This window comes from Mesoplodon densirostris, chromosome 1 (assembly GCF_025265405.1).
Source record: "Mesoplodon densirostris isolate mMesDen1 chromosome 1, mMesDen1 primary haplotype, whole genome shotgun sequence".
Lineage (NCBI taxonomy): Eukaryota > Metazoa > Chordata > Mammalia > Artiodactyla > Ziphiidae > Mesoplodon > Mesoplodon densirostris.
Window position 1 is genome coordinate 189364569 of NC_082661.1, and position 21590 is coordinate 189386158.

At 40.9% G+C, this 21590-nt stretch overlaps 1 protein-coding gene across 1 annotated transcript in view; it reads right to left on the bottom strand.

Annotated features, from left to right (window-relative positions):
* The window catches only part of BTC (betacellulin), a 43553-nt gene extending 23040 nt beyond the window's left edge, over positions 1-20513 (bottom strand). The window contains exon 1 of the mRNA XM_060092841.1: positions 20159-20513. Within this exon, the coding sequence (XP_059948824.1) occupies positions 20159-20222 (64 nt within the window). The 5' untranslated portion in view covers positions 20223-20513. The remainder of the gene's footprint in view (positions 1-20158) is intronic.
* Between the last annotated feature and the right edge of the window lie 1077 nt (positions 20514-21590).

Sequence of the window (21590 nt, forward strand, 5' to 3'; positions counted from 1 at the left end):
AAGGCAGGTACAAAGATCTGCTATTCATCATTATAAACTTTTTAGTACTATTTGATTTTTTAAAATTTGTGTATATTTATTACTTTATTAAAAACAGAATTAATTTTTAAGAAAAGGATAAATAAAATTGTAATGAACCAGGGCATTCTAAATAAAAGGGACAAGTTATAAAAAGACATGGCATGAATAACTTGTCTAGTTTGCTTAGAGGGTGATTGGGGTTTGTGATGGAAGAGGAGACTGGAGGGCTGGTCACAAATGGCCTAAGAGCCATGTTAGTTACTTTGAGTTCTGTTATGTCGCTAAAATGGGGTCATTGAAAAGTTTTAAGTGAGAAGCAACATGATCATCTTCTTTTCTTTCAGTTTGAAAAGTTTGCTTTAATACAAATACAGGTGATTTCAGACATACCTAAATGAGGTGGTGACACACAAATCTGTATGGAGAAGAAGAAATGAATGCGAGAGATATTCACAAAGTGAAACACACACACAAAAAAAGACTTGGTGACGAATGGGCTAGAGTGGGAGATAAGGAAAAGGGAGTCTAGGATGACTCCAGAATTTGTAACTAGAGTGAATGTCTGGGTTGTGGTACCAATCACAAATATAAGGTATACAAGAAGACAAACAAGTTGAGGATTAGTGTAGACTGAATTTCTTGTTGAAACCTAATCCCTAATGGGATGTGACGGGCCTTTGGGAGGTGATTAGGTTGTGAGGGTGGAGACCTCGTGTATGGGATCAGAACCCTTGTAAAAGACACCTCACTTGGACTTCCCTGATGGCACAGTGGTTGAGAGTCCGCCTGCCGATGCAGGGGACACGGGTTCGTGCCCCCGTCCGAGAAGGTCCCACATGCCGTGGAGCGGCTGGGCCCATGAGCCATGGCCGCTGGGCCTGCGCATCCGGAAGACACCTCACAGAGCTCCCTTGCCCCTTCTGCCATGTGAGGACACAGCAGAAAGACGGCTGTCTGTGAACCAGGAAGCAGGCTCTCACCAGACATTGAATCTACTAGAGCCTTCATCTGGAACTTATCAGCCTCCAGAACTGTGAAAAATAAATGTTTGTTGTTTACAAGCCACCCAGTCTATGTTATTTTATTATAGCAGCCCAAACTGACTAAGACAGGCATGGAAAAAAATTCAGTTTTAGACACTCTGAATTTGAGATGACTGTGTCTCATTTAGAGACAGTAAATGGATATTAGATCTGAAGCTGTGGAGTGAAGTCATAGCTACGGGTTCTACATTTAGGAGTTATGAGAAATAAACTGGTATTTAATGCCACACATATTGATCTGTTAGAAAGAGCCATGTGAAAAGAGAAAGCTGATTATGGATAGAATACTGAAAAAATCAGTGTAATAGAGGGGCAGAAAGAGAAGAGTCTTCAAGGGATCAAGAAGAGCCACACAACTAAGAAGAGAGGTTTTCTAGAAGCATTTGGTCGACTGTATAAAAACTGATGGAGAATTAAAGATAAGAACTGAAATATATACAGTAGATTTGACAACCAAAAAGCACTAGCAATATCTTGCTAAAGAAATAGTAATGGCATGAAAGCTGTGCAAATAATTGGAGATTACTCTTCACAGATGTTGAACTGAGAAAGGGAGGGGGGTTAAGATTAGTCAATATGTACAGAAAAAAAGAGAGTTATTTTGCTTTTGTTTTATTATGAAAGATCATTGACAGGAAGATGCCACAGGTACAGGAGAGAGGCAAAGGATGAATTAACGACAGAGCAGAGACGTTGGAAAATTTAGCCCAAAAGGCAGGGCCACTTCTGCAATTGCGATGAAGTTCTTTGCAGTCAAAGTTAGTAATTCTGGCAAGTATAACTCTATTTTGAGTGAATGGAAAGTCTTTGGAAAATAAGAGCTTAAATGTAGTTTATATTCAATACATCTGACCTCATTGCTCAAGGAAATCCAAGTTCTGGTTAAAATGAGTGGGAAACATCTAATGTGTTTCTCAACTTCCACATTACTGGCATTTGGACTGGATAATTCTTTGCTGTGGGATGCTGTGCATTGTACTATGACTAGCAGTATCCCTGGCTTTTACCCACAAAATGCCAGTAGCATCCCCCTCCCTTCCTCCACCTACCACTGAGATGTCACAATCAAAACTGTCCCTAGACCTTGGCAAATGCTTCCTTGGGGGAGAAATTACATTGGTTGAGAACCATTGCAATTCTCTCCAAACTTAGATATGGAAAACATAAGATCTTCATTCAAAAGAGTCACAAATTATATTAAATTTCAGAATTACTAAGAACCTTAGAGGTATTCAAATCTCCTACCAACCCTCAGCTCCCCTAAAAACATCCCCTGGGAGAGTTCACCTTTAAAATTTCAGCACAGAGACTTCACTCCCTTCTAAGGCATCACATTTCAATGAGACCATTCATCCATTCTTTCACTCACAATCATTCATTCAAAAAAAATTAAGCACCTATTTCTAAAGCTCTATAAATGCTTCTTTATGTTGAACTAGTTTTTGCCTTCCCATAATTTTACTCTGCTCATTGGAATCACCTAGAATAAATCTAATCTCTCTTTCTTGTGACTGATCCTCGTATATTTTAAGTCAGAGATCAAGTCTTCCAGAAAGGATTTCTCTTCCTCAGGCTAAACATGCTGGTTCCTCCAACCATATTTTACCTGACATCATCAAGACCTCTCATAAGCCTTGACATCCTCCTTAAAAACAAGGTTTAAATACAGTGCCATTTTACATGGTTTGGCAATGACGGAATAGAGCGGGGCTCTCAGCTCTCACATTGTGGGCACCATATTCCTGATAATGCAGCTCCATAACATATCAGCCCTTTTTAACTATTCCATTAAATACAGGGGTTTTATTCTGCTTAGAATAAAAAGAAGCTCTTAAAGCACTTATACTGTCGGAAAGCAGTGTATTGATGGCTTTTTTGTTCTTTTTGTTTTTGCTCTGTTTTGTTTCATTTTAATTTTAACCTGAGAAATGATTTTGTACTTGTCCATTTTAAATGTTATTGTGTTAAATTTTACCTGTCATCCAAATATTTCACAATCTCTTTGTTTTCTTATTCTTTCATTCCACCTATTATCCATGCCTCCCTGCTGCACATGACCTGCAGAATTCTCAGATGCATTCAAGCAATAAAAACAAAATAAAACAAAATAATGTTAGATTAGCTGCATTTGCTAAGTGACTGGATATTGAGTTCCTATTTCTGGGGTTGGTTTTTATTTTATTTTTTAGTGGAACATTTTATTTTATTTTATTTTATTATATATTACTATTTTTTTAATAGACCTGTATTGGAGTAAAATTGCTTCACAATACTGTGTTAGTTTCTGTTGCACCACAAAGCGAATCAGCCATATGCACACACATGTCCCCATATTCTCTGGGGTTGGTTTTTAAATACCAACTCCACTCATAAAATTAAAGACAAAAAGGAAAAGAAACCCAATTCTACTTTAGTGAGTCAAAGCTCCATTTACTTTTATGCACTTTGAGATTCTCAAATTAAAAATTACAGAATGTATTAAAAGTATTATCCCCATCAGCCATCATGGAGAATGAAGTCATTGGGAACAATACAAGCATTCAAAGAGACACAGCTTGACAAGGAGCATGACCCACTCTCTCAAAGTTACTGCTAACGCTGAGGTAAGTCATACACCAGCTGGGTCAACTACTTAAAAAGATCAAATGTGACCAACCTAAACAGTCATATACGTTGTATTTGTCTCATCTCTGAGCTGAACTTTCCATTTTTAGAGCCAAGTACATTTCATATTTTTAAATAAACATAACATTATCACAAGATGTCCATACATTATATTCTGATAACTTAGGATATCTTCTTAGATACCCTAACTTCTACTTGTGTTTACTAAATCCAGTGAGTTCCTATGACATCACATCAATCTTATTTTAGGAATCAAACCACACTCCATGTCCCATTAGACAATTCAACTGTAAATCAACAGAGAATGTGTCAATTTATGAATATAAGCAGAAATTAGAAGACTATTTCACAGTCAGATCTCTGATATTTCATTTATATTAGAGGGAAGCAGTATAGATTAATAGGAAAAAGATATTTGAAGTCAAATGGAGCTGTACTTGAATCCTGAATGTACCTTTTAATCACCAGCTTTGTGATAAGATTAAGTTACTCAGCATTGAACTTCAGGGTCCTCATCTGTAAACTGAGGCCCACAATATATAACTTACATGGTAACGATTTAACTATCTGTTTAAAGAAAGTGCAAAAAGTAAATTATGAATTATTAACCCCAGTAATGCCTGGCACAAGATAGGCACTCAATAAAATAGCAGCTCTAAGAGAACAGAAGTAAAAAAGAATTCTTATTACTCAGTAAAATATAGATTCTCAACTCTCATTAATGAATATTGACAAATTTCTACATTTATGGTATGATTTGACTTGTGTATAAAATATGCTTATGAAACAAACTACAAAAGATAAATACACATACATATTATACTTCTATAGCGCACTTATACATATGTGTTCAATGAGGAAAATCTGTCTTTCCACATGCTGCTTTTTTCCAGTGTTTTTAAAAAGATATTTGACATTAATGCACCTCAACTGATTAATATGTCATCTTCTGCATGTATGGTTCTTTGTATTTTCAGCACAGTTCTGCCAGTACTCAGCATGCTGTTTATGTTAGATGGGAGTTACTGATTCAGTTGGTTAGTTAAGTGATTCAGTGATACAAATATAACAGATAAAGTCAGATCTTAGATGATACTATTTAACAGTCACATGGATTATATTTGATTAGAAATCTAATTTTAATTTCTGAAAAATAAAGTTAACAAAATTTTAAAATTTAAATCAACATTAGGAGTAAAAACTAAAAGCATCTGGGGAATTTCCCAATGTATCTTTATTGTCAAAAAGAAAAACAGAATCTTGAGTATGCATACTATACGCAAAAAGTATTTTCTATGTCCAAAAAGAGGACATGTCTAAAATGGAGTTGAAAAAATATATTAAGGGGTGGAAATGCTGTTTAACATTGAGCTTATGGGTGGCTGAGTAAAGAAGTATGAAATAGATTAAGTTTGACATTGATGTTCTCCTTCATCTTTTTTTAACTCCTTTTCTGTCTTTTTTTGTTGTTGTCTTTTCCCCTCCTATAAACCAGTATCCTCCTACTGCTTTAACATTTCCCCTAATAGAACATAATTTCTTCATAGATTTCCCTTTCTAAAAGTATTTACTTTCAAAGCAGACTTGCAAGGAGAGAAATTGTTTAACTCAACAGAAATACTCTAGAATCAAGTGCCTCTGGAAAGCAGAGCCTGAGACACAGATTAAGGGGTTATCACTTTATTGGGGAGGTACAAGCTCTGGGCCATGAGAATGAGAAAAAGGGAAGCAAGCAGAGAAGGAGGCAAAGCAATGCAATGTGTGTACCCATCCTGCTGGGTGCAGCTCCAGAGTGAGCCACAAAGACACCGAAATGAGTGACACATTCACTCATCAAAGGGCCATGTAAAAGGTTCAGAAAGGAACTGCGTCTTGAAGTAGCTCACAGAAGAAAGAATGAAGGAGGAATTTCTCTGCCCCAATCACTTCCATCACCCGTTTTCTTTTGGACAAAATTTTCCCCACTGGGTGCTGCCTCCCCCAATATCTGGTCCCTTGGTGAGTGAGAAGCCAGAACACATGCCCTGGGACATGGCCTTGAAGTCCCAAAAGATGGGCAAGCTGGTATGAGTGGAGAGCTGATCAAGGGACAAGGGAGGTAGTTGAAAGGCCCTTAAGAAGTGCACAATTTTGTGTCTCAGTACAGTGAGGATTTGGGGCATCAGGACACCTTGGGGGAGTCTTGTTCCAGGACAAGGAGGGATTTTTCTAAGGTCTCTCAAATCACACCACCTGGAGGGCTGCCTATTCTATAAAACTGAAAGACAGGCTTCCAGATTTTCAGAGCCAGGAGGGGAGGCCAAGACAAGGGTAGAGAAAAAATAAGAGAGTCTTCACAAATAGTTTATGTCCATTCAAAATCAGGAGAATAGAATATGACCTCCTTCCTCCTCCAAAAAAAAAAAAAAATTCTATTCCAAATGGTAGAAACAATATCTTGGTGTTTAAGAAGGGCTTAGAATGATGGATAACATTTTTTAACTCATAAAAGAACTCCACACTCTTATATTTTTAAAGCCCAGAGAGGGAAGTAATTTAACAACCTGTCATACATAAACTAACTCATATATCTGAAAGTTGTCAACACCACGATAATGCCTTTGCCAGTAAATCAACCATTTTATTTTTGCCATGACCGTTATTAAATCTGTGACAATGACTAAATTGAATGGGAACCCTATAGCAACCTAGAGCTAGTTTCTTAGAAATCATCAGTTGTCAAAACTTGACGTTTTGAATTCTATCCCTTTATGATAAGGCCGGACCAGACAGTCAGACATTGTAGCGCTTTCAATGAAAAGCTCTGGGATCACTGAATTTCCATAATAGTTCATAGAGAGGAGGCAAAAGGAACCATGGAAAAAGAACAATTTGTTATCAAGGAGGATTATCTGAGTGCAAAGTGAGGAGGAATAGTGGAGTTGGCTTCTGGATCCAGCGATAACACAGCCTCTGACCCATGAGGAAACAGTCATCAAACTTTAATAATGGTAAAGAAAAGAGCATAGGGTGTCAGAGTAGATGCTCTCCCAACCTGAAAAAGCCCCAGAATTTAAGCCCTTAAAATGAGTTAGGATAACTCAAGCCAACTTAACTTTAACCCATTATTATCTTTATTGATCAAACCATTTGCAGAGACCAGAAACATCAATCAATCCATCAATCAATATCAGACAGTATAATTGCCAGTTATAAAGAAAATAAATTCTAATAGAATTCCAAAAAGAGGCAATGTTAAGCTGAAGAAATTATAGGGAAAACTTTCACAAAAGAAGTTGGAAACTAAACTGGACCGAAGGCAATGACGTAGAAATGAGCTGAGTGTGTTTTGGGGGACAATGAGTAAAGATGTCCAGCTGGAGTGAAGAATTATACAGAGAAGTATCTATAAACAAGGACCTTCTTGATGTGTGTGGTGTGACTGTGAAATAATTCAATTGATTTTCTTGTGTGACCTATGAAAATGACTCATTAAGAAATAGTCACACCATGTTTCCAGTTGAAACTTCAATGTCTGTTCACCACATCCTGAATAAAGCAGCTGACTAATCCAGAAATAAAGAAGTATTTAATAGTGGTGAATGCTGTTGGGTAGAAATCGTTAAGAAAGAACGGGGTGCATTTCTTTTGCTACCCTTCTGCGAAGGCAAATGGAAAGTGTATCGTTTCACCTGGCATATACATCACATTTTGTTCTTCTTACCCTCTATGACAGGATAATTATCATTTATCTAAAAACAAGTAGAGAATCTTCTCACAGAAGTTTCCTATCATAGGATGTTAGAAATTTGCAATGTTAGAAATTTGTCTCCTGAAATAATAACATTTGAAACTTTTGTCAATATAATTTATCAATTATAGTTATGCTAGGGTTTTTCCCCATCACAACAGGATCCCAGGTCATAATTATTATCTTAATAGATGGTAAAATATAAAGAGTGCAGCGTCTTTAAGGCAAAAACTGAGCCTGAGGCAAGGGATTGATACTATGTCCCAAGATGTCCTCTCATCACATCATATGAGGGGTACATGATATCTACATGGCATTATTGGTGATGTTAACCTTGATATTTCTATTCAGGAAAAGACATGGTGGAATACAGTTTGGGCCAGGTGGGAGTGAAGTCACTCAAGTGATTTTCTTTTTAAAAATTCTTTACCATTAGCTCCCCAGGTCTCCATCTGTCCTGCATCTTCTCCTTGCTGACAGTACCAGAGAAGTCAGCTGACAGTACCAACCTCCAAAGTACCCCCAAAGTGAAGTAACATTATAGTCGCATCTATAATTCATGGAGTCATAAGAACCTTTGGTGGTCATTTGGTCCAACTCCTACCTCACCTAGGAATCACCTCTACACAGCTTCCCATGAATGCAATCCAGACCACAGACATGCCAGGCATGGGAAGATTACCACATCCCAAGGCAGCTGATTCCATTTTTTCAGAGCTCTACTTGGGAGAAAATTTCCTAAATTAATGTGAGAGCTGTCTTCCAGGAATGTTAGTTCATTAATCCAAGTTGTATACTCTGAACTACACAGAGGAAACCTTTGTTGGGTCAACTTTTCAACTATTTGAAATTAACTCTCATAACCAAAACTTTCTCTTTCTACCCACCACCCTGACCTCTATCCTTCTATCCTTTCAGTTGTGTGTGTGTGTGTGTGTGTGTGTATGCGTGTGTGTGTGTGTCTTTGGCTTCCCCATCAATCTCCTGTCTCCTGTCTTTCCAGAGCATCAATGATTTCCGCAGAGCTCACTCACCAGTGACCTCCTCCTGAGCCTCAGCCTCGTCCATCTCTGCAGTATTTGATATGGTTGATCTTCCGAAATCTTCCATCTAAAACTCACCCTCCTCTTGGCTTCTTGACTTATCCTTCCCTTTTCACTTAACTCTGCCAGTTACTTTTCTAATTCCTACACCATATATGGGTGCCATCAACACTCTACTTTCAGTCCTCTTTTTCTTCTGATCATTTTTATTGTGGTAAAATATATACAACATAAAACTTACTATCTTAACCATTTTTAAATATACCATTCAATGATATTAAGTACATTTATATTGTTGTACAACCATAACCACCTGATCTCCAGAATTCTTTTTATCTCACAAAACTGAAACTCTATACCCACTAACTCCCCATTTCCTGCTCCCCCAATCCCTGGCAACCACCATTCTACTTTCTATCTATGATGTCGCCTTGGTCTTCTTTTTTATAATGCCATTTGATCTCACAAAATACCCATAGACTTAGTGTTGGAAGAAATATGTACTGAGGGTTTACTGTGTGCTAGGCACTGTGCTAGAGCCTGAAATTATAATCAGCTAAATGATTCATTTATATTTTCAGCCCTATTATCTAACCAGATGATTGTCCAAACTGGCTGGCCATTAAAATTTCCTGTAGAGCCTTTTGTGTAATATTTTTTTTTAATTTTGTAATAATTTTAGATTTACAAAAAAGTTGCAAAGTACACAGCATTCCTATACACCCCTCACCCACTTTCATTTCCTCTAATATTATCATCTTTCACTACTGTGGTACATTTATCAAAATTAAGAACCAGCATTGGTAGATTACTATTGATTAAACTCAAGACTACATTCTGACTTCATCGATTTTTCATTAATGTCCTTTTTATGTGTCAAAACTCTTAGGAATTTGGCATCTTTGATGACATTTACCCTGACCACTTGGTTAAGGTAGTGTTCACCAGATTTTTGCACTGTAAGATTTTTTTTTTTTCCTTTTCATACTCTATTCTCTGGAAGCAAGTCACCAAATCCAGCCTACACTCAACAAGGTCAAGGAATTAAGCTCTACCTCTTAGAGGGGGGAGTATCCACCTCTATTATTTGCAGTTATTCCATAAGGAAAATGTGTTTCTTCTCCTGAAAAGTCTTTAAAAATTTAGATTCATAGGAACATGTCAACCAGACTTTAGTAGGTCTGGGGAGAGGCCTAATAATCTGTACTTTTTGCTTTTCTTGGAAGAAGAATCAGACCTGGGGTCCACTACTCTAATTTGAAGTCAACACCCATATTTCCAAATGCTCATAAGACTTTTGAATGTCTCAAAAGCAGTTCACACCCCTACCAGAAAAAGGAAGTTCTCTTTCACATATGGCACCATAAATTCTTGTTCTCTCCCAGGTTAACAGTGTTGGAAACAGCTTTAATACTTTTTTTGTTACTTAGACAAGTCATTATGTCATATAAATTGTTGCTTAGAAATATTTATTGAATTTATTCCTTTCTCTCCATTGCCTGGTCCAGGCTTTCTGGGCTAGGTAAAACCAATCTTAACACCACTGCACTCCCTGTATAATTCCCCTATTGAAAATATCACAGTAGCTGCCCATTATCCATTATTATTGCACTCCCAAGAAGGAGTCCTTCTAACATGAGTTAGGGACAAAATGATGCCCTTAATGGTAGAGAATGGAGCTGTCATAGAATAAAGTGAGGTCTTCTGTGAGAAGAATAACTTTCATTCCCATTTAGTTTCCTCTCTCTCTAAGTGTTATGTGGTCATGAGCCAGTTCCCTGAATCTGTCCTCTTGGATAAGTCTCTTTCTCCAGGTGACACTGCTGCTCTAAGATGGGTGTGGGGCTACCCCCTGGTTATGAGCCACCTCCAGCCTTAGAAAACCTAGCAGTACATGGTTAGGAACTTTGAAGCAAACCACTCAAGTTGGCCTCTGATCTGTACTTAGCTCTTCACCAAGCTATAGGGCCTCCAGTAAAAATGGAGTCTAGACGTTTCCACAGAATTAAAAAAGGCTCCTCAGGTAGAAGACCATATAATATTTTAAAATAAGGTCTTGACATATAATTAAAAGCATAAATTTATGTAAATTACAAAACCTCCTAGCTCCAATTCCTAGGAAATCCTGCAAAGATGTCACTGCATTAAGAATTCAGGATCCTGGGGGAGGGTGTAGGTTATGCTGCCTGTTGGGTAGGGGTGTTGGTGGCCAGGGATGAGTTGCTTTCTCCAGCAAAACCTTCAGGACCAAAGAGTCGAAGGCATGACAACCAGGACACTCATCAGCAAAAAAAAAAAAAAATTTAAAAATTCAGAATACTGCCTAATGTCCTCATTCTGAAAAACAAGTCCTTATCCAGTCAATATTTCCCTCAATACCACACAAAATCAACTCTTTGTTCTATGCTTTGAGTCTGCCCACTCTCTGCTTCACCAAAAAAAGTAATTAATTTATCCACCTTCTAATTTTTCTCCCATTTTTTCCCTCTACCACCATCGTGGAAAAACTAACTCAATTCCCTGTTTCCTTGGTGATATTTTTTTCACAATCACTTCAGCCCATAATAAATTCTCCTTCTTTGAGATGTTTAGTCTGTACTAGGTAATTTAAACTCTGTTAAGTATTGAACTACTTACTATACGATGTTTCATTTCTGATGAACATTTATACTCAGTATAATGCAAACTCTTTTTGGAAAGACAGCAACTTGGACAGCTCTCCTTAATGCTAAACACAGTATTAGACACACTTTATAATAGTATTAGACACACTTTAAAATAGTACAAATACTTAGCTATGTCTTCCTCATTATTACATGTTTTAGAAATAGAGACTGTACTTCCCAACAGCTGACCCAACACTATGCAACAGTGGTTCGGGATAAATTCTTGCTTCTGAATAAGTTGCTGTTTTGCTGACGGTGGTAGTCAATGGTTCCTCAATGTCATGAGCAAATCTCATTCTATCAGGTCAGCCTACTCCAGAATAGGAGGTATAGCCGCCATCTCAGTGAGGAACTGTCTAAAATAAGTCATTGTTAGCAAATTCGAAGACATTAAAGATGGAATATAAACAGATGCTGGAAAACAGTTCTAGTTTCTGATTGTGGCAGCTAGGAAAGCATGTGCACGTGCACATGCTGAAATTACAAGGCTTGCGTCAAGATCTTTGCGACGCGCTATGAGAAGCTACGGGTCTAGGAGAACTTCCTGGGCCGTGTGCATTCAGAGTTATTCTTTGAACAAATATATATTGAGCACCTACTATGCACAATAATCCTCTAGGCACTGGGAATATAGCTGTGAACAAATCAGACAAAAATCTCTGCCATCGTGGTACTTACATTCTAATGGAACTGTTTAAAGAACTGTTGAAAGCATGGTTATGATGGGGGCAGATTTCTTTTTTTTTTTTTTTCTTTGCTTGCTTCCAGTGGTGACTATTATGGCAATTTCCTTTGATCAAAGTACAAACACTCCAGCTGGCTTAGATGAACACAATGATTCTATTTCTCCTTTTTAGACATACCTATGAAATACTTTAAAAGTTATCTACATATTCACAAAGTTAAGAATATTGATAAATACTGAGCATTTTCTAGCCAACTATTCTACTAAAATCTTTTCCTGCATTATCCCATTTTATCCTCAAAACATTCCTGTGTCCCTAGATGTTAGGTACTATTATCATTATTATCATTCTATACATAAGAAAATACAGCACTGGGAGATTAAGTAACTTTCTCAATGTTACAAGACAATTATTATGGAAAAACTGAATATTTATGCATGGCTGTCTGCTCCTTAAAATGTAAAAAAAATTATTTTGTCATTAGACAACTTTTCTAAAACAACTTGTTTATTTTCCATTTGTCTGACATTTAGAAATGAATTTTGACATTGCATCATCATTCATTCTTCCAAAATGACAGTTTATTTCTTTTTAGTTAAGGCAATTATTTGTATAACCCCAATAAATGAGACAACCTCATTTTGATGAGATTAAAAGTATTAAAATTATCTTGTAAATATTTCATTTTTCTCTGCTAGTGAAGGCTCGCTTTTTATCTGATTCACCTTAAGATGTTGGGTTTTGGTATCAATGCCAGGAAAGTGCTGGAAAGCTTTTCACTGCATAAAACTAGGATCAAAATTGGCAGTTGAAGAAGAATCTATAGACTTTTTTTTTAGAAACAGATAAGCACTTTGCTTTTGCAGTGGCATTTCTTACATTTGTTCCTTCCTATCAAAGCCAGCCAAAAAAGAACTCTTGAGAATTTTTATCTATTGCCTATTTCATAACTAGTGGGAGCTGGAATTTGAGAAATAAAGGCAAGGGAAAGTTCTTCCACCAGTTGGTAGACCCTGATTACATTTCAGAAGTACCCAGAATTTAAAAATCCAAATTTTTTTTTTTTTTTTTTTTTTTTTTTTGTGGTACGCGGGCCTCTCACTGTTATGGCCTCTCCCGTTGTGGAGCACAGGCTCCGGACGCACAGGCTCAGCGGCCATGGCTCACGGGCCCAGCCGCTCCACGGCACGTGGGATCTTCCCAGACCGGGGCACGAACCCATGTCCCCTGCATCGGCAGGCGGACTCTCAACCACTGCGCCACCAGGGAAGCCCCAAATTTTTTTAAATTAATGATTTCTTCTGTACTTTCCAATTATCCATTATAACAGCTCATGTTAATCCAGAACTTAACTATGTTCCAGGAACAGTGTAAGTGCTTTATGTAGTAACTCACTTAGTCCACATAATAGTCTTGGTTCTATTGCTGTCAGCTTTTACAGATGAAGAAACTGAAGCCAACAGGGTTTAAGAGATTTGTCCAAGATTAAGGAGTTGGTAAATCGCAGCAACAGGGGAGTCATGCCTAGATGGTCTGACTCAGAGTCTACACTCTTGACTACAACATCACATTGATGCAGGATATGCTCTTTTTACTCCTCAGGAATAGGCCTACAGGTCCAATCAGGGGGAATGTAAAGCAAGGTCACCTCTCTCCATTTGCCCTAAGGAGTGTGCCCGAAGTGTCATAGTGTTGCAAGCAGTCCAGGAAAGTGCAGGAGGCACCCACAGGTTCAGGCTCATTTAAGGATAGGGTCAGAGTAGGATGGCCAAAGTGATTCTAGGCACAGACCAAAGGAAAACACCCGGTCTGATCAATTCCAAGTGTTCACTACCAGCTGGGATGGCCTGGGCCTGGGATATGTGTAGGCAGGTTTCCTGGCTGGGATGAAGAGCCAAGAGTCCAAGAACATGAGGTATAGCCAGAGCCTGGGGTGCCACAGATGTATGGGTAGGCAGCAGAGAAAGCAAAGATGGTAGGAGACTGCTAGAATGAACTTAAATGCTTTTAAAATAAGTCAGGAGAACTGGGCTCCTCTTAAATACAGTGATATGTCATTGTACTATACCTTAGTGTCCTATCGCCCACTGTCTCCCCCATTCAGCAACAAATATTTATCTACTATGATCCAGGCACTGTCACTTCATCCTCGTTGTTCAGGCTCATAAAGCCAGAACCTTAGACAAGTTACTTAATGCCTCTTTGCCTCATATCCTTGTCTACAAATGGGAATAATCCATTATGTCTAGCTTGCGTGTTCAGTGGATAGTTATATGGGGGAAACAAGTTATTACACTCCTAGAATAATGCCCAGCATGCATTCTACATAACTGCTCTGCTATTATTTTTGATGTAAAGATCAAAATGCTCTTTCAATTGTGAAGGTCCCCAGAATGTAAAGAGTTATTATGATGAGATTCCATACCCAAGGTTAAACAGATATCTGAATACATAGTAACCTTGTGTCAGTCACCCTATGAGACTGGACCAGTCAAGTGTCAGAAACTCAGCAGGAAGGTGGTGATGAACAAATCGAGTCTGGGTCTCCTAAAATGGCCTCATTCAGCTCTGATGAATTTCCTGTCCTTATTAGTGGGCTTTCTGCACTAGGGGCAGAGGTAAGCCTTCCTCTCCTGCTCTGGACAGGCCTGGACTGTGTGGCTTACAGTACTTAGATCTAACCATCAAGGAATCCAGACAATTGATAGCTATGAAATATTTAGACATAACCTTAGTCAGAGAAGTCCTCAACACTAAGTCAGACCGCATTCAGCCTCCACAGCAAATCTATCTCAACTTCTACAGGCGCCACCAAAGGTTTTTTATATGTTTAATACTAAGCAGAAACCCGTTAACATAACAACTTGGTTACTCCCAGCTAATGAAACACATGTGCATTAGAAGAAATTCTAATCAAATAAGAGTGCAAATCGCCTCACACCTCACAGAATTCAAAGGGCATTTTTTAAGGAACCATTGGAGAATGGCCTGAGTCCAATGCTTTTCCCTCCCCGCTTGAAACACCTATTTGAAAAACCTATATTTTGACTGATGAGATCTGCCCTTGAACCAAATATATGAGAGATAGGTAGCATTACTGAACATGAGAAACAGAAGTAGACTTACTACTTGCCAAACAAAAGTCCATCTGTGAAAGGATCTCTATCAAGACGGGAAGCAAGTCCCAAGTAAGAAGAGATGAAGAAACACGTCCTTCTACATCATCTCTGAGTAGTGGTCATGTTTTGCCAACAAGAAATAGAACTGTTTTCTTTACTGAACCTACTGTTCCTTTAATGCCTGGGCATTGTCACAAACAGCCACTTGTATTCACTCATTCAATTAACTAATATGTTTTCAGCTCCCACTATGTGCCAGGAACTCTTTATACATCTCAACATCTCAAACATAAGGCTAATGGAATGAGTAAATCCATGGTGTTGCAAAGAGATAAATGCTATATTAGTAACTCATCCTGTTATACAACCAACTGAGACACTTTGAAATAAGAAGGCTGAACACAAACATTGTTATACATTTTGTCACTGTTTCAGAATCAGTGCTTCTGATCTACAGGTCAGGTAAATAATATACTACATAGCCTCAAAAAATGTAAAGAATGAATAAAAGTACTTCTTCGCTATTTGACTTGATCTTGCTGATAATCAAAGTATGTTACTACCTAACTGATGTAAATTAAGATTAAATACCCAATCTCTCTCCAACCATCTAAAAAATCTCCTCATTTCTTTAAAATCTAGCAATTATAGATTCATCTGGGCTACCAAGATTCCTCTCTTAAGACACAGATATGGCCGGGCAAACTGCAGTCATTAGCAGTACAAAGCATAGCCATTCTAATCAGATGACTTTCCTCTTAAATTTTACTTTGGAGGACTCTTGACCAACTGGAATATGGATTCTTTGTGAATCCAGGGGTTTGTCTGCAGTTTTAGAAGAGTATAGGGATCGTGACTTAAGCCTAAACTGCATGCAGCCCAGATTCTGGCTTATTTGGACCCTCCTGGGAAGACACTAATTCTAGTGGAGAAGTTGACAAGCATGGTTCATGGATTAGAAGAGTGACTCACGCAACAGCTTGGTGCTGTTCCTCTGACTGTCCCCTCAGCCTCCTAGTGACATTCATGAGTTGATTACTATTAGAGGGTGAGAAAAAAACAAGATGAGGCTTTCCCACTGGGCTCTCCACGGATTTCAGGAGCAGAGGGTACTGGGGTGAGCAGTCTCAACAGAGATGGGGCAGTGCCAGGAGTGTAGACAGACACATGGACTCTCTGTCCTGGGCACCTTTGACCTCAGCACAGATATTTGCAGGCCAAGCATCAGCAGGGCCACCTTCAGTGGCCACTACAAAGCTTGTCTGCACTATTGGGATCTTTCTTCCAGAATTGTTTGGGAATTTCCACACAACTGAGAATGGAGCAATAGCAAAATTTGATTTGTAACACTTGTTAATATGCAAGTGTGGCCTGCGAAACCTAGGATTTTTGAAGAGGAAAAAATCTCCCAATGCTCTTCTAAGCCCAAAAGCATATCTGAAAAGGCACATTCTAAAATCATCACTGTGTGGGGCTTCAGCTACTTCCTTTGTACAATGAGAATTTTACCTGCTGCTGCCTACTTGCTTTACAACTTGAAACATCATGAATACATTCATATTCTCAAGAAGAACTTAAAGAACCAACTTACATATATTAATGGTTTAGATTTTAATAAGGAGGGGAACATATTTTTGACCTTAAAACTCACTCATTTTTTTTAAAAAGAAACTTTTTTTCCCTTTTTCACTAGTTGTGATTTTAGCTTTAGTTTGTTATAGCAATTGGATGAGAGGGAGAAATTTAAAAACAGAATAAATAGGGAGTCCAATTTCTTCAAGATTAAAAAAAAAAACTTTAAACAAAGTTATTGCCCCTTTACCATATTTATCAAAGAAGCAAGCATCCATGGTTCTCTTTGTTAAGGTAAAGTTTACAGGAAACAAAGACCCATTACAAGTAAATGGAAGTTAAATATTATTGTAAAAAAATTTTCTCTTAAATTCCCAGTAAAATGTTCATTAAAAATCAGCAGAGGGCTTCCCTGGTGGCGCAGTGGTTGAGAGTCCGCCTGCCGATGCAGGGCACACAGGTTCGTGCCCTGGTCCGGGAGGATCCCACAAGCCGTGGAGCGGCTGGGCCCGTGAGCCATGGCCGCTGAGCCTGCACGTCCGGAGCCTGTGCTCCGCAACGGGAGAGGCCACAACAGTGAGAGGCCCGCGTACCGCAAAAAAAAAAAAAAAAAAAATGAGCAGAATGTCAAGTTGGTAAGCACCTTACTCTCATCTAAAGCAACTCGTTTATTTTATAAATGAGAAAAACAATGCTCAGAAAATTGTAACTTACAGACATCTCAAGTCACGGAATGGCAGAAGCTGGAACCAGGTCTCACGTCTGCTCAGTACCCGCTCTCAAGACACTTTCATTGTGACATACATACACACACATACACACGCACGCACGTGCGCACCTAGAACATCACACAGCCATTGCTCACGTTCTTTTCAAGAAGTAAATAAGATAACATGTGACTTAAATTAGGAATAAGACTTAAAAGTTAAATAGGACCAATTAATGGAGACACTGATGTCAACAAATTACATCCTTTGGGATTTTGCAAGGAGTCGAGCCTCTTAGGGGGTCTAGAGACTGAATTCAATTCCCTAAACCAAACAGTCAACGAGGCAGTTGCCCACTTAGGTTACCCTGAGTTACAACAGCACTGGATTAGAATTCTGTTTCGTTTCTTCATTTCTTCCTTTTGACAAGTTTTGAGAAAAAAATAAAGTAACGTGTGATAGTAAATAGGGAAGAATGTCCATCAACCTGCAATAGTCATTTCTACCATAACACTTCTGCTGGCCCATCACCCTAATCTTGCCCTGTATTAGCTTGTGCCTGGATTATACCTGAGACAATCAGGTCCTCTGGCCCTCTCCCCTCCTCCCACACTGCACCCCACTGCCAGGTTTATCTCCTTAAATCATTGTTTGTATTATATCACTCTGTATTCAAGGCCTATGATGGTGTGTGATTAACTGTTTATTGATTTATATCAAAATATTTTAATCTGGCTTTTTTGGCTCTTCATAATTTGTCTGCCTCTCATCAGTTCTACTTTCTGGCAGGCTGACTTCCTGTCTCTCCAGGAAATTAATCTCATTCCCATCACCAACCCTTTACTAAATGCTTTTACCGCCTTTCATCCCCCTCTCTCCCCTACTACTGATATTTCAAATCCTATTTCAAATCCACTCAGGTCCTCCATGCAATCTCCCCACTGCTCCATCCCTCCCTGTTGAGCTCTCCTTTCACCGGTTTCATGACTTTTTCTCCTATTGTTTCATATCTGTTAGTCCTGAATTCCCAGCTTCAACATAACATTTTTTAGGGCGAGAATCATGTCTTAGGACTCTCCTGAGCCCTCCTCCCACCCCCATTCCCATATACTCTAGCATCTTGCTGACTGTAGCAGATTTTCAGTAAACACTTTGACAGTAGGACAGACCAGATAAAATGGAGGAAGAGAATGCCAGCTTCATCCAAGTGATGCTGGCAAAAGCATAGTACTGTCTCTAGGCCTAACTCTCAGGCCCATTGCCCTTCATCAGGCTCCCCATCACTCCATCACTAAATTGTTTCTGACCTCTTCCTCTGCAGGGTTTGTAAATCAGTCCTTTCTCTCTAACCAAGATCTAAGTCTGATCCACTTCTGGCCAAGGTCGTGACACTTTTAAGGCACCTCTCTTTTTTTTTTTTTTTTTTTCTTTATTGCGGTACGCGGGCCTCTCACTGTTGTGGCCTCTCTCGTTGCAGAGCACAGGCTCCAGACACGCAGGCTCAGCGGCCATGGCTCACGGGCCCAGCCGCTCCGCGGCATGTGGGATCCTCCCGGACCGGGGCACGAACCCGTGTCCCCTGCATCGGCAGGCGGACTCTCAACCACTGCGCCACCAGGGAAGCCCTAAGGCACCTCTCTTATTCCAAGGTCACAGCCAAATGGAGGTTTCCATTTAGATCTCACCTCTTTTCCTCCATAAGAGAAAGCCTGGCCCTTTCCAGGCTGGAAGGTAGTGTCCTCATCACATAGACACTTCAGCTGTGGAGACGCCCCTCCTCCCACATTGATGCCCCAAGCCCAGATGTCCCTACCCTTCATCCCAGCTAGGACTACAAAATATTGCCAGTTTCCCTTCCCTCTGCCTGCACCCCGCACAAATGACCATGATGCAGAGGGGATGCCTTGCAGTAGTAGGATTTTCCCACTTAAGTATCTACCTGCTACCTTCCCATACTAGAGGGTGAGGGGAACCCTGCTTCCAGCAGTATAAACTTGCCCCAGCATCCGAAGTTCCAGCTCTCTCTCTGCCAGCACTGACTCCCAAGGAGGTGAGGAGAGCCTCCGGGAGGGCCAGGCACCCTACCACTTCTCCCACTGGCCACTCTCCCCTCACACCAGGTGACCGACCACACCCAGTAGTCCTTAACCTAACCACCCAAGTTTCACCATCGAAGTGAAGAAAAGTTTTCTCTCTGCAACTTCTCCTTAAAACAGGAAATAATATACTCCAAGTAAAGCAGCTATGTGTTTCATCAATAGTGCCCTCAGTAAAATATGTCATCTCCCTTTCCTTTTGTTTCCCTATCAGGAACAGGAGATCCAGGTCTCAAAATTTGAATCTTTTCTCCCTCCTCCTGCACCTCCCAACTTCGCCGGGAAGAAAGGGGTGGAATCATTCATTTTCGGGCCTTCCTCAGCTCTTGTCTCTCCGGGGTCGTCCCCTTCCTCTCTCTAGCACGCGCCCAGGGTGCCCAGGCAAACTGCTCTCCACCCTGCTCCGCACTCCCGGCGGCCTGCATCTCAAGCCAAGGAGTTCCCTTTCCTCTTCTTCCCAGGGGATGTCTTTTCGGTCTAGTCTCCCAGGCTCCCGCTTTGGTGGATTTCCCAAAATTCTCCACCTGCCACACCTCCTCGCTCCCGGGCACAGCTCTGCAACGCCCAAGGGCACCGGCGCCCCGGCCCTCCTCTCTGCGCCCGCCCACGGGATCCCTTCCGCCTTAGGACCGCCCCCTGCGCCCAGGGCCGCCGCAACAGGTGCAGCCCCAGGTGCCCAAGTGCCGGATCCTTAACCTCGTGCTACCCCAGTCGTCCAAGTTCTTCGAGCTGCCCCTGCCAACCCCAGGGACCCCCTCGGGTCCAAATGCCAGCGCGGAAGTCTCGCCCTCCCTGCGACTCCACCCTAGACTTTCCTCCTGGGTCTCCAGCGCCCACTTCGGCCACTTACCCAGGGCGAGGGCCAGGAGCAGTGGCAGGGAGCTGGCGCCGCTGCCCGGGGCGGCTCGGGCCATCAACCCCGCTGCCGGGCCGAGCAGCCCCGAGACGAGTCTCCCGCCTCCTCCTGCGCCCCCTTCCCGGGCCACGGGCGCCCGACGGGGTGACTGGAAACGAATCCCGGAGCTAGCAGGAAGCAAAACTACTCCCCAGGCTGGCACCCGGCTACCGGGCGGGCGAACACCCCGGGCGGGCGGCCGACCGGCTACACGAGTGTCGCCGGGAAGAGGGAGCCTCCTATTTATCCGCGCTCTTTCTGCACACACCCCATCGACGAGGCGCAGGACTTCGTCGTGGTGGCCTCCACGCCGTTCCCACCCAAGTTACCCCACACCCACACAACGGGACGCTGGCGGGCTGCCCTCGGGTCAGCTCACCCACGCCCCCTGCTGGGTCGCACCTGAAGGTTCATTTCCCTCCCCTTGGGGAGTCGAGGAGGTGGGGAGGGAGCGGAGAGGGAGCACGTGCAGGGGCCCGAGGTGCGGGGCCTGCGGGCCGCCGTGGAGCAAGCCGGCTCTAAACTCCCTCCCCGAGCCCACTGAGCTAGAACGGCAGACCCGGACTGCTCTGGAATTCCAGCTCCCCTTATTTCAGCCAATTGCTGGTGTCCTGGAGGGACCAGAGCCAACACTCACTGTGGTTAACCTCAGGCATTTGACAATTTCCAAGCTTCTCTTTTCCATGAGTAATTTGTTGAATATCTGGGAGTGTGGGCTCACCAAGAGCTACTTTAAGGATGTCACTTATATTTTTTATTTCTCCATTTACTCGTCTATCCATTGTATTTTTCATTTATTTATTTAATTCATCAATTCTGTTGGCTCTATAAGAATAAGGAGAATGCTTTTTGCCTGGGGCTTGCCAAGCACTATCTCTACCTCAACACACCTCTTCTTTGAGGAGACGTGGAATCTGATGGTTCTGCACCAAGCATTTCCTGGAACACAAAGGCATCCGCACAGCTTTCAAAGACAGAAAGCAGCATCCAATTTTACCTTACACGATTAATATGTTTGTCTCCAAAATAACTAAAGGGTACAGCAGTTTTCGTACTGATCTATAGTCCTCTTGCATGATCAATACGTGTAATCATGCCTCCTCAGTACAGAAGCTGTATTTCTATAGCATCCGAAAGTCCAATAAACATTCATTTACATAAGAAATGCAGTTCAGATGTCTTCCCTTTCCTCCCCATTGTTTAAGTTAAACAAATTATTATGTGGTTTTTTTGGACAAGTGACATTTCATTTCAAAACCAATTCACATTATTTTAGCGCACCAGGCAACCAATATATCCAGAGGAATAAAAATCAGTTGGTAATTTCCAGAATCCCATTCTAGCACCCACATGTCAGCTCATAAAGCATCTATGAGAAGACAGACAT